Genomic DNA, 23,462 nt, shown 5'->3' on the forward strand with positions numbered 1-23,462 from the left:
GCTTTTGTTCTTCTTTTCAACATTCTCACACAGGCCCATTTCAAAGGTTTGGAGAGAACCAATAAGCTCATCAACCTTCATATTGCAGGTATCTTGAGCCTCTTCTATTGCAGTGACCTTCATGGAAAATCTCTTGGGCAATGATCTCAGAATCTTTCTTACAAGTTTTTCTTCAGACAATTTCTCTCCTAAGCAACCAGAAGTGTTGGCAATTTCAAGAATATTCATGTGGAAGTCATGAATAGTCTCATCCTCTTTCATCCTCAGATTTTCAAACTTGGTGGTCAGCATCTGAAGTTTAGACATACTCACCTTGGAGGTACCTTCATGAGTTGTTTTGAGAGTATCCCAAGCTTCTTTAGCCAGCTCACAATGATGCACCGGTCTGAAGATGTTCTTATTTATCCCATTGAACAGTGCATTCAAGGCCTTAGAGTTTCCAAGGGCTAATGCTTCTTGCTCCTTGTCCCATTCTTCTTCAGGAATTTGCATAACAATTCCATATTTACCTGTCTTCGTTGGATGTTCCCATCCCTTGTTGACAACTCTCCAGACCTTGCTATCTAGAGACCTCAAGAAGGCTATCATACCAGGTTTCCAGTCATCATAGTTAGAACCATCCAGCATGGGTGATCTATTTGAGAATCCTACATCCTTGTCCATGGTACTAGAAAATAACGTCCCTAGATCTCACCCAGAAATTAACAGGCAGGGTGCCTGCTCTGATGCCAATTGAAATTCGAGTTAACAGACTTTCGATGTCACAATGGATGTTATGACATCCAATTCTGCGTAGACACGAATGATGCAGAACGTAAATGTAAAGGACAGTAAATAACACAGACAATTGTTTACCCAGTTCGGTGACAAACACACCTACGTCTGGGGGCTACCAAGCCAGGGAGGAAATCCACTATTAGCAGTATTAATTCAGGCCTTAAACCAACTATTTAATCCTATCACTTAATACCTACCCAATGCAATTTCAATCTAAAACTAAGACCAGAGTTCCTACTCACTCCCCCTCAATCACCACAGTGATTACAACCTTTAATTAGTTTTAGATTGGGTAGGAACTCTGGTATTAGTTTTAGATTGAAATAGCATTGGGTAGGTATTAAGTGATAGGATTAAACAGTTGGTTTAAGGCCTGAATGAATACTGCTAATAGTGGATTTCCTCCCTGGCTTGGTAGCCCCCAGACGTAGGTGTTTTTGTCACCGAACTGGGTAAACAATTCTTTGTGTTATTTACTGCATTTTACATTTAAGTTATGCATCATTCTTGTCTGCGCAGAATTGGATGTCATAATATCCAGTGTGACATTGATAGTCTGTTAACTAGAATTTTAATTGGCATCAGAGCAGGCACCCTGCCTGTTAAATTCTGGGTGAGATCTAGGGACGTTACTTTCTAGTACCATGGATAAGGATGTAGGATTCTCAAATAGACCACCCATGCTGGATGGTTCTAACTATGATGACTGGAAACCTCGTATGATAGCCTTCTTGAGGTCTCTTGACAGCAAGGTCTGGAGAGCTGTCAACAAAAGGTGGGAACATCCAACGAAGACAGGTAAAGATGGAATCATCATGCAAATTCCTGAAGAAGAGTGGGACAAGGAGCAAGAGGCATTAGCCCTTGGAAACTCTAAGGCCTTGAATGCATTGTTCAATGGGATAAATAAGAACATCTTCAGACTGGTGCATCACTGTGAGCTGGCTAAAGAAGTTTGGGATACTCTCAAAACAACTCATGAAGGTACCTCCAAGGTGAGGATGTCTAAACTTCAGATGCTGACCACCAAGTTTGTAAATCTGAGGATGAAGGAGGATGAGAATATTCATGACTTCCACATGATTATTCTTGAAATTTCCAACACTTCTGGTGGCTTATGAGAGAAAATTTCTGAAGAAAAACTTGTTAGAAAGATTCTCAGATCATTGCCAAAGAGATTTGCCATGAAGGTCACTGCTATAGAGGAGGCTCAAGATATGTGCAATATGAAGGTTGATGAGCTTATTGGTTCTCTCCAAACCTTTGAAATGGGCTTGTGTGAGGATGTTGAAAAGAAAAATAAAAGCATAACTTTTGTATCAAATACTGAAGAGGATTCAGAAGAAGGAAATATTGGAGGTGATGAAAGCATTTCAGAAGCTATAGCCATGCTTGGAAGACAGTTCAACAAGTTCATAAAGAAGGTTGATCAAAAGGGCAAACCTAATGTCAAGAACTCTTTATCTGACATTAGTAGAAGATGAAAATCTGAAGAAAAGGTCAACCAAGGCAAGGGAATCCAGTGCCATGGATGTGAAGGTTTTGGTCACATTAGAGCTGAATGCCCTACCTTCCTCAAGATGCAAAAGAAGGGGCTATCTGTCACCTGGTCTGAAGGAGACTCTGAGAGTGAATCTGAAGGAGAATCTGCTAAACATGTCACTGCACTAACTAGTGTCTGTGCCTCTGATGATGACTCAAGTGGAGATGAACTTACCTTTGATGAACTTGCTGCTTCATATAAAGAGCTATGTGTCAAAAGTGCAGAAGTGTGTATACAAGGAGAAAAGCATAAGAAACTCATCAAGGAGCTGGAAGCTGAGAAAAAGAAGCATCTGACAGTCATAGATGGTCTAAATGGTGAGATAACCTTGCTGACCTCTAAGCTAGAACAAATGACAAAATTCATCAGAATGCTGAATAAAGGAACTGACATTATGGAAGAGATTCTAAAGGTGGGACAGAAGTCAGGAACCGTGTCTGGTTTAGGCTTTGTTAAGAAATCCTCAACTGAACTCAAAAGCTCAAAGGCTGAAGTTCAGAAACTCAAGCTGAAGTCACAACTAATGTCACAACATCAGGGAAACAGGAGGAGTGACCATCAGAAGAAGAAATTTCAGAGATGGAGATGTCACTACTGTGGTAGATTTGGTCACATAAAACCCTTCTGCTACAGGTTCCATGGTTATCCTAACCAGACCCCTCAAGTCAGACCAAACCTGAAGGCATCCAAGCATAATGCCCCCATCAAGAAACAACAATGGGGTGCTAGACTAGCTCACACATCTCCAAGGGCATCTACCAGAGAAGATTGGTATTTTGATAGTGGCTGCTCAAGACATATGACTAGGATGAGTAACTTATTGGTGGATATACAGCCTCATACTACCAGGTATGTGACATTTGGTGATGGAGCTAAAGGAGAAATCAAAGGTGTTGGTAAGCTGGATTGTCCTGTAGTTCCAGAGCTGAATAATGTGCTGTTAGTAAAAGGACGAACTGCTAATCTCATCAGCATAAGCCAGCTATGTGATCAAGGCTTCAATGTACAGTTCACTAAGGAAGTATGTGTGGTGATGAATGGAGGCAATCAAGAAGTTATGAGAGGATCCATATCCAAAGATAACTGCTACCTGTGGGAATCTAAAGTCTCAGCCTACTCCTCAAAGTGCCCCTTAGCCAAGGAAGAACAAGTAGTGAAGCTGTGGCATGGAAGACTTGGACAACTTCATTTAAGAGTAATGAAGAAGACCATATCCAAGGAAGCAATTGGAGGAATCCCAAATCTGCTTGGGGATGACAGAAAAGTCTGTGGAAAATGTCAGATGGGCAAGCTAGCCAAGATGTCACATCCCAAGATTGGACATCCAAAAACATCCAAAACCCTGGAACTTTTGCCCATGTACTTAATGGTACCTATGCAGATTGAAAGTCATGAGGTGTCCTCACCTATTAATCCTCATCAAAATGGTGTAGTTGCAAGGGAGAAACATAATTGTGTATCATTATCCACTGCAGAAGCTAAGTACCTAGCATCTGGTAGCAGTTGTTCCCCACTGGTATGGATGAACCAGATGAAGACTGAGCACAATGTCACTCAGAATGTCATGACATTGGATGCTACTCAGTTTGACAATTTAAGGGGCAAAGTGGGAATGTGTCCTTCTGAGGAATTATAACAACTAATGATGTTAGTTATTTCCTGTTTAATAATTCAAATTATTAAACATTTGAGAGTTCGCTCTGATTGGTCAACAAATAATAGATACTGCTCGTGCAACAAGCGTTACCTCTTCCATTGTTTCAACTTTCAGTCTCACAAGCTTTCTCTCAAAGAAACTTTTCATTTCGCCTCTAAGATATGCATCATGTCGCACCAATCCAACTGATCTTCCTCCACGACCATGTCTGATTCCTCTAGCTCTGAATCATGCAACCCTAACAGGGAAGATCCTGTTGCTGACTCTACGAATACCTCACATGCAAGAAGACCTAAAGAAACTGTCTCAGGCTTCTCCTCAGCAATCGCGCTTGATGAACAAACCAGAGAAGGCTCCAGGTATGTTCACAATGCCATTGCAACTATGGTGACTGGAATACTGTCTGGTAATCATAAGGTTCTTGGGGTTTCCATTCCCTTAAACACTATTGTACCTGATAATGTTGATTGTCAAGAAAATACAGTCTCCTTAGGAAAGAATGTATCTGATGATGATGAGCACACTGATGCTCATGAGGGGTCAAATATTGACAAACCCTTAGATAACGTGGGTGGTGAGGAAGTCCGTGTCACTCATGATGTCAGTGACAACCCTAACTGTGAAGTTGAAATAGTAGACCTGGAGGAATTTTCTGATAATGAGTTGTTAACCTCAGTTGTCCCTAGCATATCCAAAAGGGTTAGGACTAGGAGAGAAAAGAAAACAGTGGTGCAAAGGTCCCCCAGAAAGAAGATTGATGTGCCAACCTCTCCCAATCCAAAGGTGGCAGAGAGTTCCCTCAAGAGGAAAGGTCATGGTCCAACAAAATCTTGGAGCAAAGGGGTGCCCAAGAAAATGAAGACCAAGTCTGTTGTTGTGGAGTCTGACTCAGATGTTCCATGTAATGTCACTGCCTCTCTGTCAAAGAAGAAGCCAACCACTAGCAAGCTTGCAGCTAGTGTCCCTGAGGTACCAATTGACAACATATCGTTCCATTTTGCTTCAAGTGTAAATAGGTGGAAATATGTTTATCAGAAGAGGCTGGCTTTGGAAAGGGAGTTGGCTCAGAATGTCCTGGAATGTAAGGAGATTATGGCCCTTATTCAAGAGGCAGGTTTAATAAAGACTGTGACTCAGTTCTCAAAGTGCTATGAGATGTTAGTAAAGGAATTTATTATCAATGTGTCTGAAGAATGTGCTGATGGAAAGTCTAAGGAATTCAGAAAAGTATATGTGCGAGGCAAGTGTGTAAACTTCTCTCCCTCAATAACCAACATGTATTTGGGAAGACCTGATGTAGCTCAACCTGAGCTTGAGGTGACTGATAACAAAATCTATCAAGTCATCACTGCTAATCAAGTCAGGAAGTGGCCTCTCAAAGGTAAGTTGGTGGCCAGCAAACTAAGTGGCAAGTATGCAATGCTGCACAAAATTGGAGTTGCTAACTGGGTGCCCACCAATCACAAATCTACAGTGGCTGTAATGCTTGGAAAGTTCATATATGTTGTTGGAACGAAAGCCAATTTTGACTATGGATCCTATATTTTTGATCAAACCATGAAGCATGCAGGAAGCTTCAGTGTGAAGGGGCCTATAGCCTTTCCTTCCCTCATATGTGGTATTGTGTTGAATCAATTTCCAAACATATTAACAGAGAATGATTCTGTGAAGAGAAGAGACAGCCCTTTGGCCTTCAATCATAAACTGTTCCTAGGTACGCATGTTCGTGACATTGCCATGGGAACAAGAGAGACATCAAGTGTTTGCAATCAACCAGGTAAAGCTGCTATCATTGCAATACTCAAAGAAACGTGCAAGGAGTTAGAGGCAAGGAAGCTCACTTTGGAAAATTTGATTATCAAGTTGGAGATGACTGAAGGTGATGTGCTTGGTGAAGTTGCTGATGCTGCAGAAGGAGCTGCAAGACAAAGTGCAGAGGGAGAAGAGGATGCCAGTCCTGATGATGGCACTGATGATGATGCTGACTCTGAGTCAGATGAATAGAGCATTTCCCATGTTTCTGAAATTTGTGTGTAATTTATTTTGTTTTGGTCTGTATTATTAAGTGTTGCTTTGGCAACATTTTTGAGCAAAAGGGGGAGTAACACTTGTACCCCAGGACAACAGATTTGTTATTTGCTTGAACAGATCTATTTGAACAGATCTATTTGAAGTTGAAGGTCCTCCAATCCAGAGGTTGTGCTGCAGCTTGATGTTCAACTTCTATGTGTGATGAGTGTGTTGTTGTTTGCTATCTACTTGTGTTGCTGCTGTTTGAAGTTTTTTTTAACTTCTATGTGTGCTGAGTGTATTAGCTATGTTAATTCTCTGCTTGGATGTGTGTTTTCCGCTGCTGTGAACTCTGTTGTGATGCCAAGTTATTTTAGCCAAAAAATTACCAAAGGGGGAGTTTGTAGATGTTTTTGATTGGCTGCATTTTGTGTTAAAACACTAACTGTACTCTGATGTATTGACTGATATCATGACATGCTTAAGTAGTATGCTGCAGGATTAGCTAATACAGGATTTACTGAATGTCAAACTGGATTTTATGACATTCATCCCTGACAGCAGATACTGAACTATAAAATAGTGTGTTTTCTGTTATAGCTCAGTATTTAGTTCAGTCTGTTTTTCAGGAGAATAACAGACCTGGCACATAGCCTATTGTCTGAATGTCAAACTGAATGTTATGACATTCATCCGTGATTTTGAAATTGGGTATAACCATCATCCTTTTGGTGATGGTAATCTTGGTTATTTTCTCTAACCATCATTCTTTTGGTGACGATAATCATTGAAGTTTGACCTTACCATCATCATTTTGGTGATGGAGATGTTTTTCAGTTTGGTCTAACCAACATCCTTTTGGTGATGGAAATCTTTGAAAGTTGGTATAACCATCATTCTTTTGGTGATGGTGATCTTTGAAATTGTGAGTTAACTATCATCCTTTTGGTGATGGTGATCTCAGGAATTGTAGGCTTACTATCATCCTTTTTGTGATGGCAAGTTTTGTTGTTGATATTACCGTCATCCTTTTAGTGTCGGGGATCTTTGCAGTTATGATCTCCCCATCATCCTTTTGTCGGTGGCGATCTTTGCAAGTTGATGGTCTTACTATCATCCTTTTGGTAATAGCAAGCTTTGTTGTTGATATTACCAACGTATTTTTGGTGTTGACGATCTTTGTAAGTTTGATCTAACCCTCATCCTTTTGGTGATAACGATCTTTGAAATGTATTTAATCGTCATCCTTTTAGTGGTGGAAATCTTTGAAATCATGAGTTAACTATCATCCTTTTGGTGATAGCAAGCTTTTTTGTTGATCTTACCATTATTCTTTTGGTGTCAGTGATCTTTATGATTGTGGTCTCACTATTGTACTTTTATCAATGGTGGGTGTCGATATTAATTTGATATTCTACCCCCAATATCTTAGTTCTCTTATAACTCATTACACTTTCTTTCTCTTAAAACAAATTTGGGGTCTTTTCGTATCTAATTGACATCTACCTTGAAAGTATGAACATTGTGGCGGTTCTTCTTACTAGGTTTAGGGAAATTAGATAGGGGCAGCTGTCATACCTCAATTGTCCTACCTAAATTTCATTGCATTTTCTTTTTAGTTCCTTTTCATCTACATCAACATGACCATTGCATCTGGTCATGTATTTTCATCAGTTTTAAAAAATCATTCATCTGCACATAATAAAGTCAAAGGTTTGGCCTTTTGATATTGTCTAAGAATTCTCATCCTTGTTCATATTGGTCTCATGATGTTCATTTGCATCTCGCATTTTTCCTTAAGTTGAATTTAAAGAAAAGTCAATGTCAAAGTTTGACTTTTTACATTGATGCATTTAGGTGTCAATGCACTTTATTTTTGGTCATTTCCTTCTATCATACTTCTATGTTAACTTGATTATTAATTTTAATGCATCATTAGATATTAGTTAGTAAAAAAGTTAGAAGTTCTAAAATAAAAAGAAAGCATTTTGTCTTTAGGTTAGAAATAAATAAAATTTGGTTTCTCCATTCATTTTAAATAGTATTTAATTCACCTTTTATTACACTATTATGCTCAATAAAGTATAAATAATAAATAAATTAAATTAGAGTTTGTTTTTATTTATATTAATATCATATTTTACATCATAAATGAAAACAAAAAAAATAATAAATTGGATTAGAATTGGTTTTTTATATATTACACTTTACATCCATTAAAAAATACAAAAGAGGTTTGTCTTTTATTTATATTTAATTGCTTTGCATAATAATATTAATAATAATAATAATAATAATAATAATAATAATAATAATAATAATAATACAAAAGAATAAAAAAGAAAGTCCCAATTTGTTGGATGACTTATTCCCACACACTTCCATCTTATTTGCTCAGCATCTCCATCTTTTTCACTCGACCCCATTTTACCCCATGCCCTCAACACCATATCCTGCATTGAACATGAGTATCATTAACATGAATTCAAACATAACCCATGGCCATGTCACATATACAGCAAAAGCAATTTGGCCACATACATATCTTGTAAATTTGAAGCAAACTGAAAACAAGCCAAAGCAAGGACATTAATCAAAAATCATATAAGCATCAACAACTACAACACAATGACCATACCACATACACCATCATCAAATCAACACAACAAAGTATATTATTTCAATCTTATTCATATGGCCTCATGTATTTTTTCATTCCACTCATCATAAATCCCACAAAATTAGGAATTTAACTCTTCTTCACTAACATAATTGAGCAGTCACATTTCACATCTCTCCTTCACACATTTCACTCACACAATCCTCACAAAATATCTTCAATCCCACGAATTTTTCACTCTCCCTCACACACTCCAAATTCTCACTTGCTCACCAAACTCTAACATAAAATTAGCCTATATATACATCCCTCATTCACTCATAAAATACACACTGAAAGAAGCAAACCCCTGCTAAAATTACTACATCCCATATACTAAAGCTCAAATAATCTCATACTTATTCAAAGATTTACATTAAAGCTATGAGCTAAGAGAGCTTAACTTTACTACATCAGCACACACACCAAAGAGTAAACAACACACGAGACAGAAGGAGAAGAAGAGGAACAAACATTGATATCTTATTATACTATCCCCTATGTACTTTTCAAAATTAGGTATCTTAAACTTCAAAGGTATAACAAAGCCAGATACTAAGCACATGTCTAAGGCATCCAGATCAAAATTATTTCGCCCTTCTATAACACTAAGTCTTTCTCTAGCACAAGACATCTTTCAACAATCTCATCATCTTGTGGATGTTTAGTATTCACCACCAGGCTTGGTCCTTGGGAATTTGGCATGGAGAATGCAAAGTTGTGATACTCAACAACATCATGATATGAGAAACACCCATCTCGGACAATGTGACGCTCTTGTACAACAGAGTTCTCAATTGAGATGACATTTTCAATGATTGTAGTCCGCTGAATATTATCTTCTCTTTTTGCTAAAGATACCATAGCATCCACAAGTTGGTCTATCTGGTTTTTCATCGAGTCCATATCTCCTCTTAGCATAGCATGTCTTTTCTCCAACGGATCCATGATTCTCTTAAAGCTGCTTCAAGTCCAATACCGGTGTCAGGAAATCAACTACGGGTGTAGCGGTAAATTCATGACCATCGAGCTATTGATTAACTTGACGCCAATAAAACCAGTCGCCACCGCAATTTTATTGTTTCCAAAGGAAAAGGGAAAAGTACGAAGAAAATCCAAAGATAAGAAGTTTTCAAATCAAAACTAACAAAATGTCAGAGATTACAGATAAGGGGTTGGTTACACAGAGGGAACGTATTAGCATCCAAAGTGCCCTGGGTATTCCTAGGGAGCCCTTTTTGTGTGCAAATGTTTTTAGTTAGAAATGATGTTTGATAAAAAAAGGAATGGGGGGATGAGAAAAGAATTCATTAATTATAATTTTGTGTTTGACAAGACCTTAGGTCTTATGCCTATGTACCAACATAAAATTGAGGGATCAAAACCTCATAGTTCGTGGTAAAAATTTCAAAGAGGTTGGTGGATTGATTTTAACAAAATCTTAAAGATCTTTTGTTATCAAATGGAGAACACACAACCAAACATCCACCGATAATGAATGCTTTACAACATTTAAGAGGGAGGGCTCTAACTTGGATTCAATCAACAAGTATGCCACTAACCCCTATTAAATGGAAAGGCTTATAATCAAATATCATGGAAACGGGAGAATTATATCTCAACTAAAGATAACTCAAATCTAAACGCTCTCTTTTTGAAAAGGTTAAGAGAAAAAGGCACAAAATGGCCAAAAGGTTTAGATGAGATTGTTAGTTTTTTTTGTCTTTTGAAATTAAAGTCAATATGATTAAGTTTATTTACAAATTTGATTAAGAAAATATTTGAAAATTCAATGGCATAAGGCCAAGGTTCCTAACCATTAAAACAAGTCTAAGTTTGAAATCACAATCAAAGAAGGTTTTGAAATGAGGGAGAGATTTTGAAATTAAATAAGTGAGAGGATATGAAGGGACTTGTAGCGGTGTATTCGTCACTTTATGATATATTGGCTAAATCAAAAGCAAAGCATACAAAGATAGAGTCGCCACCGCACTTTTCTTTATCCAAAGGAATGGCTAAAAAGCGAACAAAAGCCTAAGAAGTTTTACACATAGAAAACTAATGAAAGGTCTGAGATCTGGGTAAAGGGGGTAATTATGCAAAGGGAAGGTGTTAGGCACCCAATGCATCCTAGGTACTCCTAGGGAACCTCTTTTCACAACTTGTTGTAAAATTATTTGTTTATGAAATATTTTTGTGCAAACATTGATTGAAGAGATGAGAAAAGAATATACAATTTTTATTATTTTTGTGTTTGGATGGATAACCATTGCCTACGTACCTTTACAGGATCAAAACCTCGTAGTTCGGCTAAAAGATTTCCAAAAACATGGGTGAATTGATTTTAAAACAAAAGCTCTAAGGTCTTTTGTTATCCACGGGAGAAAACTCAACCTATACAACCACAAGTCCACCATGTGAGAACAGCTTCAACTTGCTAGTGAGGGGCCATGCCCTATAATAAGCAAGGAAGTCTTACAATTCAATCACTAAGGACAAAAGGTGAGATTCACATCAACCACTAAGATAATTGAGATCTATGGCTAATGTAAGAAAACTTATCAAGAATGGACAAAGCCACAAAACAATTGAATGAGTGAAGTTAATCAATTAGAATTATTCACAAAAGATGGTCAAAGTATGATTAGAATTCAATTCAGAAGAAGTATTATAAAAATGAAGTTTGAAAATCAAAGGCCTAAGGCCTAGGTTTCTAGTTTTGAAAACAGATGAGAATGTTTGCACAAAGTTTTCTGGTTTGAGTTAACATGCAAATGGAGGTTTTAAAGAACAAAAAGGTGGGAGGTGAGGAGTAAAACTTCTTAGATGTTCACCTCTTGAGATCATATCTAGATGATCCAAGTGATTCCTTTGGAAAAGGCAACACACAAATAACAAGTGAACAATGTATCAGGCAAAGCCAACATAAATGGATACCAGATGCCAATCAATGGACTTACACTAGTTTCACAAAACAAAGATGGATACCGGATGCCAATCAATGGACTTACACTAATCTTACAAAACAAAGAAAAAAACATGGATACCAGATGCCAATCAATGGACTTATACTAGTCTCACAAAACAAAGAGAAAACATGGATACCAGATGCCAATCAATGGACTTATACTAGTCTCACAAAACAAAGAAAGCAAATGCAATAAGCAAGAGGAAACAAGTTGCCAATAAATGGTCTTACACTCGACTCCAAGGAAATGGGATGCCAATCAATGGTCTTAGTCCCAGCTCCTACTAGATCATAGGAAACAACTGCCAATAAATGGACTTACAATTGACTCCTCAATGGACAAAACAAAATGTCACCAAGTATGAACAATGATCATGAAATGATATACAATTAATGAAAACAAATACACAAAGGCACACACAAACAATTATGCACAGATGGGCAAACAAAAAAACAATCATTCAATTAGCACACACTATACACAATCAATGGGCTCAAGCAAGGTTAGGCTTTAGAAACAAGCCAACTGGAATGGGGTGTTTTGAGCTCTTAACCCTAACATTGAGAGTTAGGGTGAAGCAGATGAAATGGAGATGAGGGTTATGCCTCATATCTCTTATCCCTGGCCTGGGAGAGCTTTAAACAATAGAAAGTGTGGGAGTTCAGAATGTAGGAACTCTTCTCCACAAATGACTAACTCTATGGATATGATTTTGGGTTTTTTATTCACAATGCATCAACACATGGTGTGAGAAAGATGAATGACACACTGATTAGCAGGGGATGGATTACACATCCCTTTTATCTGCCAATTGTCTCTTAAGAGGACTTAACCTGCTTGGCACAAAGATAAATAATCAAAGACATGGCCTCTTAAGGAGGGCTTCAGACAGGTGCCTGCCAATAACAGCAGGTCTTCCAGACTACATGAAGATTAGGGATTATACCTAAGTGGTATGCCAACCATAAGCAAAAGCAAAGCAAAGTTCAAATGAACTTAAAGCAACTTAGGTACCTCTTGAAGAGCAGTTCCTTGCAAGGCACGATCCAATGCTCCAAATGATCCAAATCCAGTCCAGAATGCTTGTGATGATGTTTGATGGAGAAAAGAAAGCTTGAACACGTGTAGATCTAGCTTAATTCTGAATTTCCATCTTCAACTTCATGAGCTTCAACTGCTTGATTCTTGCACGAATTCAACAAACCAACACTTGATTCACACTCTATCCAACTCACTGATCATGAATCTTCAACAAAAACAAGGTGCTATGTTGAAGAAATTTGAATTGTGTTTTGAAGAAAATTTTGTAGGGAGAAAATTCTTAGATCTAGAAATGGTGAATTGTGATTAACCTCCTTCAAATTCTGTTAGAATTAGGTATTTATATGAAGTCCTAATCACCTCGCTAATCCATAATTAACTTGGTTAATGAAAATAGGGTGTTTTGCAAAATCTCAAAAATGCATGGTGCATGGACTAATTACACGTGAACAGTACCATTCCCTTCATCAAAGTCACTTAAAATCATCCTTTAAACTCATTGGCAATGGTAGAAAGTCCATACAATGCACCATTTTTGAATTTTGCAATTTCCCTCCAAAAAAGGCATGGATATGCAAGTGATCATGTGATGACAATTCATGCAATGTGGTGAATGTTTTGAAAAGCTCATGTCATGAGAAGCAAAATGCAAAAAGAACCACCAAATTTGGAGTTATGGATCAAAAGATATGGCCATTTGAAGTTCCATGTACACTTGGCAATGATTGGATCATATCTCCTCAACCATTCATCAGATGCTCTTGATCTTGGACTTTTTGGAAATGGGAGAGAGAGATCTTCAACTTTCATGTTGGACAAAATTTCATTTGAAGCTTATTTGATGATGTAAAGTTGAGTTGAAGTTGGATCAAAAACTTGCCATTTTTGGAAAGTTGAAATTATAGGTCACTTTCCATTTTTGGAAACTTTTGAGTTGACTTCAAATTTTTCAATGTGAGTGTTTGAAATGTCAAATGAGACTTGTTTGAACATGAATGAAGTATTTCTAACCACTTCCCACCTCCAAATCCACAGTAGACTTTGCAGTTGACTTTCTGGGTCTTCAGATGACCTGAAAATGTTCTAATGAAATTGGGGCCTCAACCACTTGGGATTTTGCTCCAAAATGAACCTATAGCTCACATAAGCTCCATGTAATGATCACATGATTCATATCTCAAGAAAATACCATCTGCTCTTTGTACCATGAATTCACCTGATGCCTTGACCAGTTGACTGCTTAAGCTGCAAGACACATGTTAGATGACATATTTTTGTACATTTTGGTTAGTGATTAAAAGAAAAGCAATGACATACAAATGCAAGCAATGCTTGGTAATCAAGAAACACTCTCAAAGAGATCCCACCCACAGGGAAGGAAGCAAGGTGTCCAATGATTCTTGAGGCAATGCAATGATATGATATGATGCCATGAGGGATCTTAGGGACAAAATTGGGGTCTTATAGGACTATCCTAGACAAAAATTAAAAGTTTAGAGTTGAAGAGATTTGACCAATGGGATGCAATCCACAAGACAAGAATGTTAGATATAAACCCATTTCTTTTGGACTTTTAAGCAAGCAATAAGTATAACCATCCAAGAAATCAATATGAAGATAAGAGGCATTAAATAAAGATGGCCAACATCCAAGCAAGCACTCCAAAAGTAAGCAGTCTTTAGTGTCTTCAAAATCTAACCAATGAAATATTCCTTGTGGCAAACTCATAGAAACAAACATCATACATACATAACAAGGTCAAAATAAGAGATTAAGAACATAGACAAAGTAATATATAAACCAAATAGAACTCTCAAGGCTTGGTATCAGATGAAAGGCATTCGCCAAGATAACTCAGTCTCAAATAATGGCATTGGCCAAGTCCTCAAAGCATAGGGAGGTTGCCTATTCTAAGTCCAAAAGCTCAGATCATGTCCAACAGTCCACCAAGATATTTTTTAAGGGTTTTTGTTGTTATTAGGTATTTTAAGGTCCTAAGACCACAAACAGAACAAAATCACAAGCACACAATATAAACAAGCACAAATGATTAGGCTCAAATGAGCAAAGTGAAAAGGACTGAAACATAAACATCTTGCATGAAATGTAAATGGCAATGAATGATAAAGGTATTAAAATTTAAATTGCATTAAGTAAATGGCATAAGAGATAAATCTATAATAAAGAAATGTTAGTGAAGAGTTCAATTTGTTTAAGTCATTCTTTGAAGAACACTCAACCATCCAATCACAAGCATAAAGACATGAACCAAGACATCATCTATGAGAAGGGCTCCAACATGGATAAATTAACAAGTATGCGACTAGCTCTCATAAATGGAAAAAAGTTCAAGTCTTTACACAATACCATGAGAGATGGGAGACTTACAATCTCACTTACTAGAATGATGTGCCTTTTGGCACAGATTTAGCTCTATGTTAAGTAGTTGTAATTGGACTTATGTAGAAGTCACAACTATCTAAGGTCATGCAATAAAAGTATTGGTCTTAATGCATGTTAGAGATATGGTACAAAGAACCAAGCTCCTAAAGCATACCACACATAAAAATAAAATGGGGTGGACCTATCTCAATCAAGCTCATGTTGATTCATCTGACACAAGGTCATTGATGAATCAACTAGCATTTGATGTGTAGAGAAATCATTGGTCAATTAAGGATTAGGAAGAATATGAATGAAGATGAAGAGGGAAGGGGGAATAGAAACCCAAATTGATCATGGGAGGAATTTCATCTAATCAATATTATCCATTCATCTTGAGGGATGACGTGTACACTTCATCAACCCCCCAAATCCAATAGTATTGATCAAATGGAGGTTCAAATCAACCATGATCAAGGACAAACAGAAGATCAAACAACACAAGGTCAACCAAATGGCTCAAAAAGATTTTTAAAAGATTAAACAATTAAAAGTCAATTTTAAAATTAATTAAAATGCATTTTTAAAAGGACAAAACCTCAAATCCCTTCAAATTACCAAATAAATTGCCAAGGGATTTATCCTAGGTCAAACAAGGTCAAAGGACCTTAGACAAAAAAATTGTGAATTTTTGGAAAGTCATAAGTATTTAAAAAAAAGTCAAAAATCATTTAATTCACCAAAAATATCAAAATTAATCCAAAAAATGATTTTAATTCAAAATATGGAATAGGAAAATAGTTAAATATTTTTGGTGAAAGTCCCATATTTGTTTGATTAAAAATGAAATTTATATGAATTAAACAAAATAAGAGTATTTAAAATAAAATCAGAAAATTAAAATAAAAGGAAAAAAACAGGGGCCATCAGATCTCCCTCATTAATTGAGGTGGCAGATCTAATGGCCACGCGCGTAGTTTCCATGATACACTTGAGTTAACGCGGACCAGGAGTGGTAATGCAAACCAAAGGACATGATTAAAACATTGGAGCAAGATCAGATGGATAAGATGAAGCCAACACATCACCGGAGCTAGGCCTCCGGTCATCTTCTCCGGTGGACCTCACCAGACTGGTCCACTACCAAAGTTCACCAAATTCAAGATCTATATACTATTCTAAAGGAAAAATGATGGAGAGCACAAATTCGACCTCTAAATTTCTCAATTCTCACTATATAGAGAGATATGTGGAATTGAAAATTGAGGTGTATGAACTGAGTTGCTTCGATTTGACCTCAAAGCAACTCAATCTTGTTGCCTACATTGGTAGAACTTCAGACAATCAAAGATCAAGAGAAATGATGGAGAATTGAGAGAGAATCGAAGAAGAGAAAATTTATGAAAATCACCTTTTGTTTGCAGCAATGGAGCTCGAGCTCTCTTCCAAATTGCCTTGCCTTACTTCTATCAACTTGCAGGAAGTGAATTGGATGTGAAAAGAGCTTGGACCCTTGGAGTTTCAATCCCAAAATAGAAGGGGAATTGAATCTCGATTTCAAGTGAAATCTTCAAGGTTATCCTATCAATGGAGGGTGGGAATGTTGCAGGATCAAAGCTTGGGCAAAAGGGTCCCTAATTCGGAGCACAGGGCAATGTATTTATAGCATGTCAAGTTGCTTTCCACACACTTTCCAATTCTGTCCAAAAATAGCAATGCGGTTGCATGCAAGCATGGGCGTGTACAAGGCCCAAAAATTGATGTGAACAAGTCCAAATTGGTGTTCTAATGATGTTGGAACCTTAACATGAATCCATGCATTGTGAAATGAAAATTGGTCATGATAGTTTCCAAATGGGGCCATGCATTACACCCATGTGCAAGTCACACAGAAATAATCCAAATGCCATGATCTTAGTCATTTTGGAAAGCTAACATGAAGGGGGACAACTTTTATGTTAAACCTTTTTTATTTGGATCTTGTATCATGATGAATCTTGAGGTGGAATTTGGAAGAATCAAACATAGTTGAAAACTTTCTAAGTTAAAAGTCAGATGACCATTTTTTCCACCTTGAATAACTTTTTCTATGAGCTTCAAATGACTCTGGTTCCTTATTGAAAGTTATAGAACTTTCAATCCTATTAAATTTAGCCATAAATTTGACACCATTTGAATCTTTAATGAGGGATTTATGGATTTTAGAAGTTGAGGAAAATTGCTTGTTCAATGATGATGGCCCAAAATGACCTATAATGTTTCCTCTTGGTACATGCCCTTTCAAGTGAAATTTGACCTTTCTCAAAGAATAAAAGTTGGATAGTACATATTTAAATTGATTATGATACTTATATGGTCTTCATATATTAAAAATTGAGCAAGTTATGGTTCTTGGAAGTTGACCTTCTATCTAGGGCACAGACAAAATGACCTATAATCTCTCACCATAAAAAAATGACTTTCCATGAAAATGTAGCTCTTGATGCCAACATGAAAGTTGTTTGGAATGTCATAAAGAGTAACTTTTATCTTGGAATCATTTTTATATGAAAAAAATTGTAGGAGATAGGGTCTAGGGAACCCTAGATTTGACCAGTTGACTTTTCTAGTCAACCTCCTTGAACCAACTTGCAAACTTGAAGTTCTTTTGATATTTGGAGCTCATGAAGAATAATATATGCATAAAATGAAGTTCAATTAAGTACCCCATAATATATTTTACCAATTGTTGAAGAAACTTGTTGAGGAAGTCACACAAGATACCCAGATGAATTAGGGCTTCAAAGGCAAACAAGCTTCAAAATCTTGATGAATTCTTGATCAAATTCACAAATAAAGAACATGGGTATCCATATATGATGCTTAGAACCATTGTGAACCTTTCCTTGATTGATCCCTTGTATTGAGGGTCTCAAACCCTAGATGTGAGCTTGATGAGGCACAAGTGGATACACACACTACCTACAAAAGAAACAAAGCTACATATAGACATATTTTTGGTATTTTGGATAGTAAACAAAGAAAAACAAAGTATGATAAAATCACAAATGCTTGGTGATCTCTCCCAATGCAAACCCAATGAATGAGGGGTGAGGAGGATACCAAGGTGTGATCCCAAAGTCAATGCAATTGATAAGATGGCATGAGGGATCTTAGGGTCAAAATTGAGGATGTAAAGGTTAAAATATCCGTATCAACTCGGTAGAATGGACTTATATGACAACATCAAGAAACAAATTTTGGTCCCTAAGATACCTCATGATGCATATGATATAAATGCAAAAATAATCTTTGTGGGGAATATATTGCCACAAAGGAAAAGAATCCGGAGAGACTGAAAGTCCACAAGAGCATAATACACTTGGACAGAAGGACATTCGTTACCGGTTAGGGTAAACATATCAAGGATGACTCACTGAGTAAAAAGAGGAATATTCTTACCGGTTACTGGGTAAGAATAACCTACTGGGAAAAAGAAACAAATAGGATTTATAACTACCAATTTACTGGGTAGAAGACCAAAGAGAGAGTATTTGTCACCGGTTAAAGTGAACATATCAATGATGGACTCAAAGGGAAGAATATCCGTCATCGGTTAAGGTGAACATATCAAGGATAAACTGCCCGGGGAAATAGGATTTATAACTACTCTTTTACTAGGTAAAAGACTGAAGAAAGAGTATCTGTCACCGGTTAAAGTGAGAAAATCAAGGATAGACTCAGTAGGGGAGAACGGAATTTATATCTTCCATTTACTGGGCAAAATACCGAACAAGTAGGATTTATAACTACCTTTTTACTGGGTAGAAGACCGCAAATAGGATTTACAACTACCTTTTTACTGGGTCGAAGACCGAAGAGAGAATATTTGTCACCGGTTAAAGTGAACATATCAAGGATAAACTCGCTGGGGAAACGAAAAACGAATCTGCTGGAGAAACCAAAGAAGTAAATTACCTTTACTAGGTAATAAATTCTCAGAAGACCAAAAGTACTCAACACCAAGAAGGATATTACCGGTTACTGGGTAATAAACTCTCAGAAGACCAAAGGATCTATCTAGATAAGAACTAGAAAGAAACGGTCAAACAAGACTCAACCCAATAAGGACATAACTCAAGGGGAGTAGTTCCATCCAGATAATGAACTAGGGAGGAAACAGAAATAATAATCATCCACGAGGAAATAAATCAGTGGGGAAGAAGAAAGGATAAACTCTTTCTGCTTAAGGAGCTAACACTCTATATTGAAGGAGGACAAACACACCAAATCTGCATGGAATAAAATTACCAAAGTAGGGGATCAGAAAAAGTCAATGTGTGAAAAATGCACAATGAAATATCTGATGCTATGTTTATGCATGTATTTATGCATGAGTATGTATATGATTATACTGACATACGAGCATAAAGGATACAAACATGAAGATCCAAATCACCACTAGATACTCAGCTAATATCAACAAGATGGGAACACCTACTGGAGGATCTGCTAGGGATGAAAATAAATCATCGAGGATATAAATCTTATCTTCAAATATATTCAATACTGGGGATGGCATACAACCAAGTGTTCAAGGATGACCGGGGATATCACAATCCAAATCAAAGCTCAACTCTGGTTGGGGAAAGACATGGAGAACATGCATCCGACCAAAAATGTTGGAGAACTCAATGCTCAGAGGAAATGAAGAATATATATCAGTAGCAGTCAAAGGGATGAAATAAATCCAGCTCAAAATTCAACTTTCAAAAGAGGATGAGATACTACTAGGGGATAAGTCAAGACTGATGAAGATCTTGCTTAAAACTCAAACTCTCTAGGAGAGGAGGAAAATACATCTTGGCAACTTTGAGGGGGCGAAAGCACTGCTGAAAATATCAATCAAAATGATGAGGGTAAGAGGGATCTATTGAGGATCCATATCTTCAAGCTGAGAGATATATATACTTCAAAGCAATAAGTCAACGTTGCAGGGAATTTTAGGCCAACACCATATCAAATGGGGGACAACCCTATAGGGGACGACCGCAAATACTGCTCAGAATCAAGCATTGCCTGGATGAAGAGATCTTCTATCAGAAGATGGAGCTCCCTCGAGGATCTTTGTCATAACAAGAGACAAAATGTCTGAGTGGGACACCAAACAATCTACTGGGGATTCATCAATCAAACATTGTGGGGCTTTAGGGCCACACAAGGGTGTAATTCAGCAACCAATTCCTCAAAAGGAAAACAAAAGTTATAAGACTCTTCTTGGAGATTGAGAAATAAACCAATTCCAAGTTACCAAAAGTATAAATTGGATCTACAGACTCACAAAGGGGAGAGACTGCCACGGCGATGTAAGAACCAAATAAAGGTGCGCTGGGGATCTGAAAACTAATTAAAGGTTCCACGAAGATCCAGGGTTCATTCAATAATATACAAATTAAGGATGCAAAAACATGAAAGCCTCAGATGGGGAAGGATGAACTACAAAAGGAACAACACATTGGTTCTATCGGGGATGATAAATTGCTTGGGGAGAAACTCATCAATCATGTTGGGGGATGAACGACAAACTGTTGGGGAGGTAAGGTCACCAACAGACGACTTGGGAAGCCAACAATGCTTTACACATCAAGGCTTACCGTTCTTAGATCGTTGTTGACATTCCTTTTTGAATTCAAAGTTCTTAAAGAAAATGTCTTATTATTTCAGAAAATGTTTATTCATTGATTTATTTATCTCAAAATTATCATCATGAAAAATTGAATTTTATTTAAACAGAAACAAATAAGAATTGAAAATAATTGGATAAAAGCTCAACTTTATTTAATAGAATGGTAGTTCGCAAATGGTAGGACTCCACATATCTGTACAAAGTTTGAAAGTGGTAATTTACACAGAAAAGGGCTACATTGAATACAATGACCACTACTCTCCCTACCAACTTTGAAATCCACTATTATTTTGTCTTTGGTTGAAAATGATGAATCGGAACCAAATGACTGTTCAAAACTTCTTCAAAGATCAGGACCAGACGGATGCAGTTACTTGCCATAATCCCTATTTTTTGCCTAGATTGCCCCGAGGTGGGGTACTCAATCTACTGGGATGAATTTTCTGTTCTTATGTCTCTATTTTTTTCCTGGATCGCCCTTTCAGGTTTTCAATCCACCGAGACGCTCATTTTTTCCTAAGCCGCCCTTTCGGGTTTTCAACTTAGCGGGATATTCTTTTCTTTTTTAGGCGAAGTATTTCTTGACTGCATCAACGTTCACAGGACGGGTGAACTCTTCACCATCCATAGTTGTAAGAATCAATGTATCGCCTGAGAAGGCTCTCTTAACAACATATGTGCCTTCATAATTAGGAGGCCATTTTCCCCTGGAATCATGTTTGAAAGATAAAATCTTCTTGAGCACGAGGTCACCTTCTCTCATCACACGAGGCTTGACCTTCTTATCAAAAGATTTCTTCATTCTCTGCTGATATAATTGACCATGACATATGGCAGTCAATCTCTTCTCCTCAATCAAATTGAGCTGATCAAACCTGGTCTGACACCATTGGGCTTCTGTCAACTTGGCTTTCATCAAGATACGTAATGATGGGATCTCAACCTCTACGGGGAGCACAACTTCCATGCCATAAACAAGAGAGAAAGGGGTTGGCCCTGTTGAAGTATGGACGGATGTACGATACCCGTGCAAAGCAAACGGTAGCATCTCATGCCAATCTTTGTACATTACAACCATCTTCTGGATAATCTTCTTGATGTTCTTATTCGCAGCTTCAACAACCCCATTCATCTTATGTATGTAGGGAGACGAATTATGATGTGCTATTTTGAAGTCTTTGCAAAGAGCTTCCACTATATTGTTATTCAAGTTTGATCCATTATCACTAATGATCTTACTTGGCACACCATAGAGACATATAATCTGATTCTTAATAAATCGGACCATAACCTTCTTGGTCACATTTGCATACGATGCCGCTTCAACCCATTTTATGAAGTAATCAATAGCCACCAGAATTAAACAATGTTCGTTCGAAGATTTGGGCTCAATCATGCCAATCATATCAATTCCCCACATGGAGAAGAGCCATGGAGAGGAAATGGCATTCAACAGTGTCGGAGGAACATGAATCTTATCTGCATAAATTTGACACTTGTGGCATTTCTTCATAAACTTGCAACAGTCAGATTCCATTGTCAGCCAATAGTAACCTGATCTCAACATCTTCTTCACCATAGCATGTCATTGGAATGAGTACCAAAGGAACCTTCATGGACTTCTTCCATCAATAGGTATACATTGTGTCTATCCATGCATCTGAGCAAAACCATATCAAAGTTTCTGTTATAAAGCACATCACCATTCAGGTAGAAGTTGCCAGCTAATTTTCTCAAAGTCTTCTTATCTTTCAAAGATGCCCCAAGCGGGTAAATCTGACTTTGGAGGAAACATTTGATATCATAATACCATGGCTTATCATCCTTGATTTTTTCAACAGCAAACACATGAGTTGGCCTATCAAGACACATCCCGGTCAAATTAGGAACTTCATTCTAATACTTCACCACAATCATCGAAGCCAATGTTGCAAGAGCATCTGCCATCCGATTTTCATCTCGAGGGATATGATAAAACTCAACCTTTGTAAAGAAAGTTAATATCCTCCTCGCATAATCTCTATATCGTATCAAACTGGGTTGATTCATCTCCCATTCACCTTTGATTTGATTCATAACCAAAGTTGAATCTCCATAGACGTCAAGATATTTAATTCTGAGATCGATGGCTTCTTCGAGCCCCATAATGCAAGCTTCATACTCATCCATATAGTTTGTACATTTGAAGGTCAATCTAGTTATAAATGGAAAATGAGTGCCTTGAGGAGTAATAATCACTGCCCTAATGTCATTACCATACGAACTAACAGCTCCATCAAATACCATGCCCCAGGTTCTGGCCCTTCTTCAAGCAATGGTTCATCATAATATTTCATCTTCAAATACAAAATCTCTTCGTTAGGAAAATCATAATGCACTGAATGATGATCTTCAATAGGTTGGTGAGCAAAATGGTCAGCCAAGACACTGCCTTTAATAGCTTTTTGAGCTTGGTATTCAATATCATACTCATATAACAACATCTGCAAACGGGAGATCTTCCCAATTAAAGCAGGCTTCTCAAAAATGTACTTGATTGGATCCATCTTGGATATCAACCAAGTAGTATGATTCAACATATACTAGCGCAGACGCTTAGCAGCCAAAGCAAAAGCACAACATGTCTTCTCAAGCATAGAATACTGAGTCTCACAGTCGGTGAATCTCTTATTGAGGTAATAAATTGCATATTCTTTCTTTCCATATTCGTCTTGCTGACCAAGAACACAAACCATACTCTCTTCAAGCACAATCAAATA

General features: G+C 37.3%; 1 protein-coding gene across 1 annotated transcript; it reads left to right on the forward strand.

Annotated features, from left to right (window-relative positions):
• Positions 1–4,181: 4,181 nt before the first annotated feature.
• LOC127129701 (uncharacterized) lies at positions 4,182–5,981 on the forward strand. The gene is made up of 2 exons (XM_051058838.1): positions 4,182–4,642; positions 4,994–5,981. Exons 1-2 carry the CDS (start codon positions 4,182–4,184, stop codon positions 5,979–5,981), a joined length of 1,449 nt encoding a protein of 482 aa, XP_050914795.1.
• The last annotated feature ends 17,481 nt before the right edge of the window (positions 5,982–23,462 follow it).

Source organism: Lathyrus oleraceus, chromosome 3, assembly GCF_024323335.1.
Source record: "Lathyrus oleraceus cultivar Zhongwan6 chromosome 3, CAAS_Psat_ZW6_1.0, whole genome shotgun sequence".
In the NCBI taxonomy this organism is placed as follows: Eukaryota; Viridiplantae; Streptophyta; class Magnoliopsida; order Fabales; family Fabaceae; genus Lathyrus; species Lathyrus oleraceus.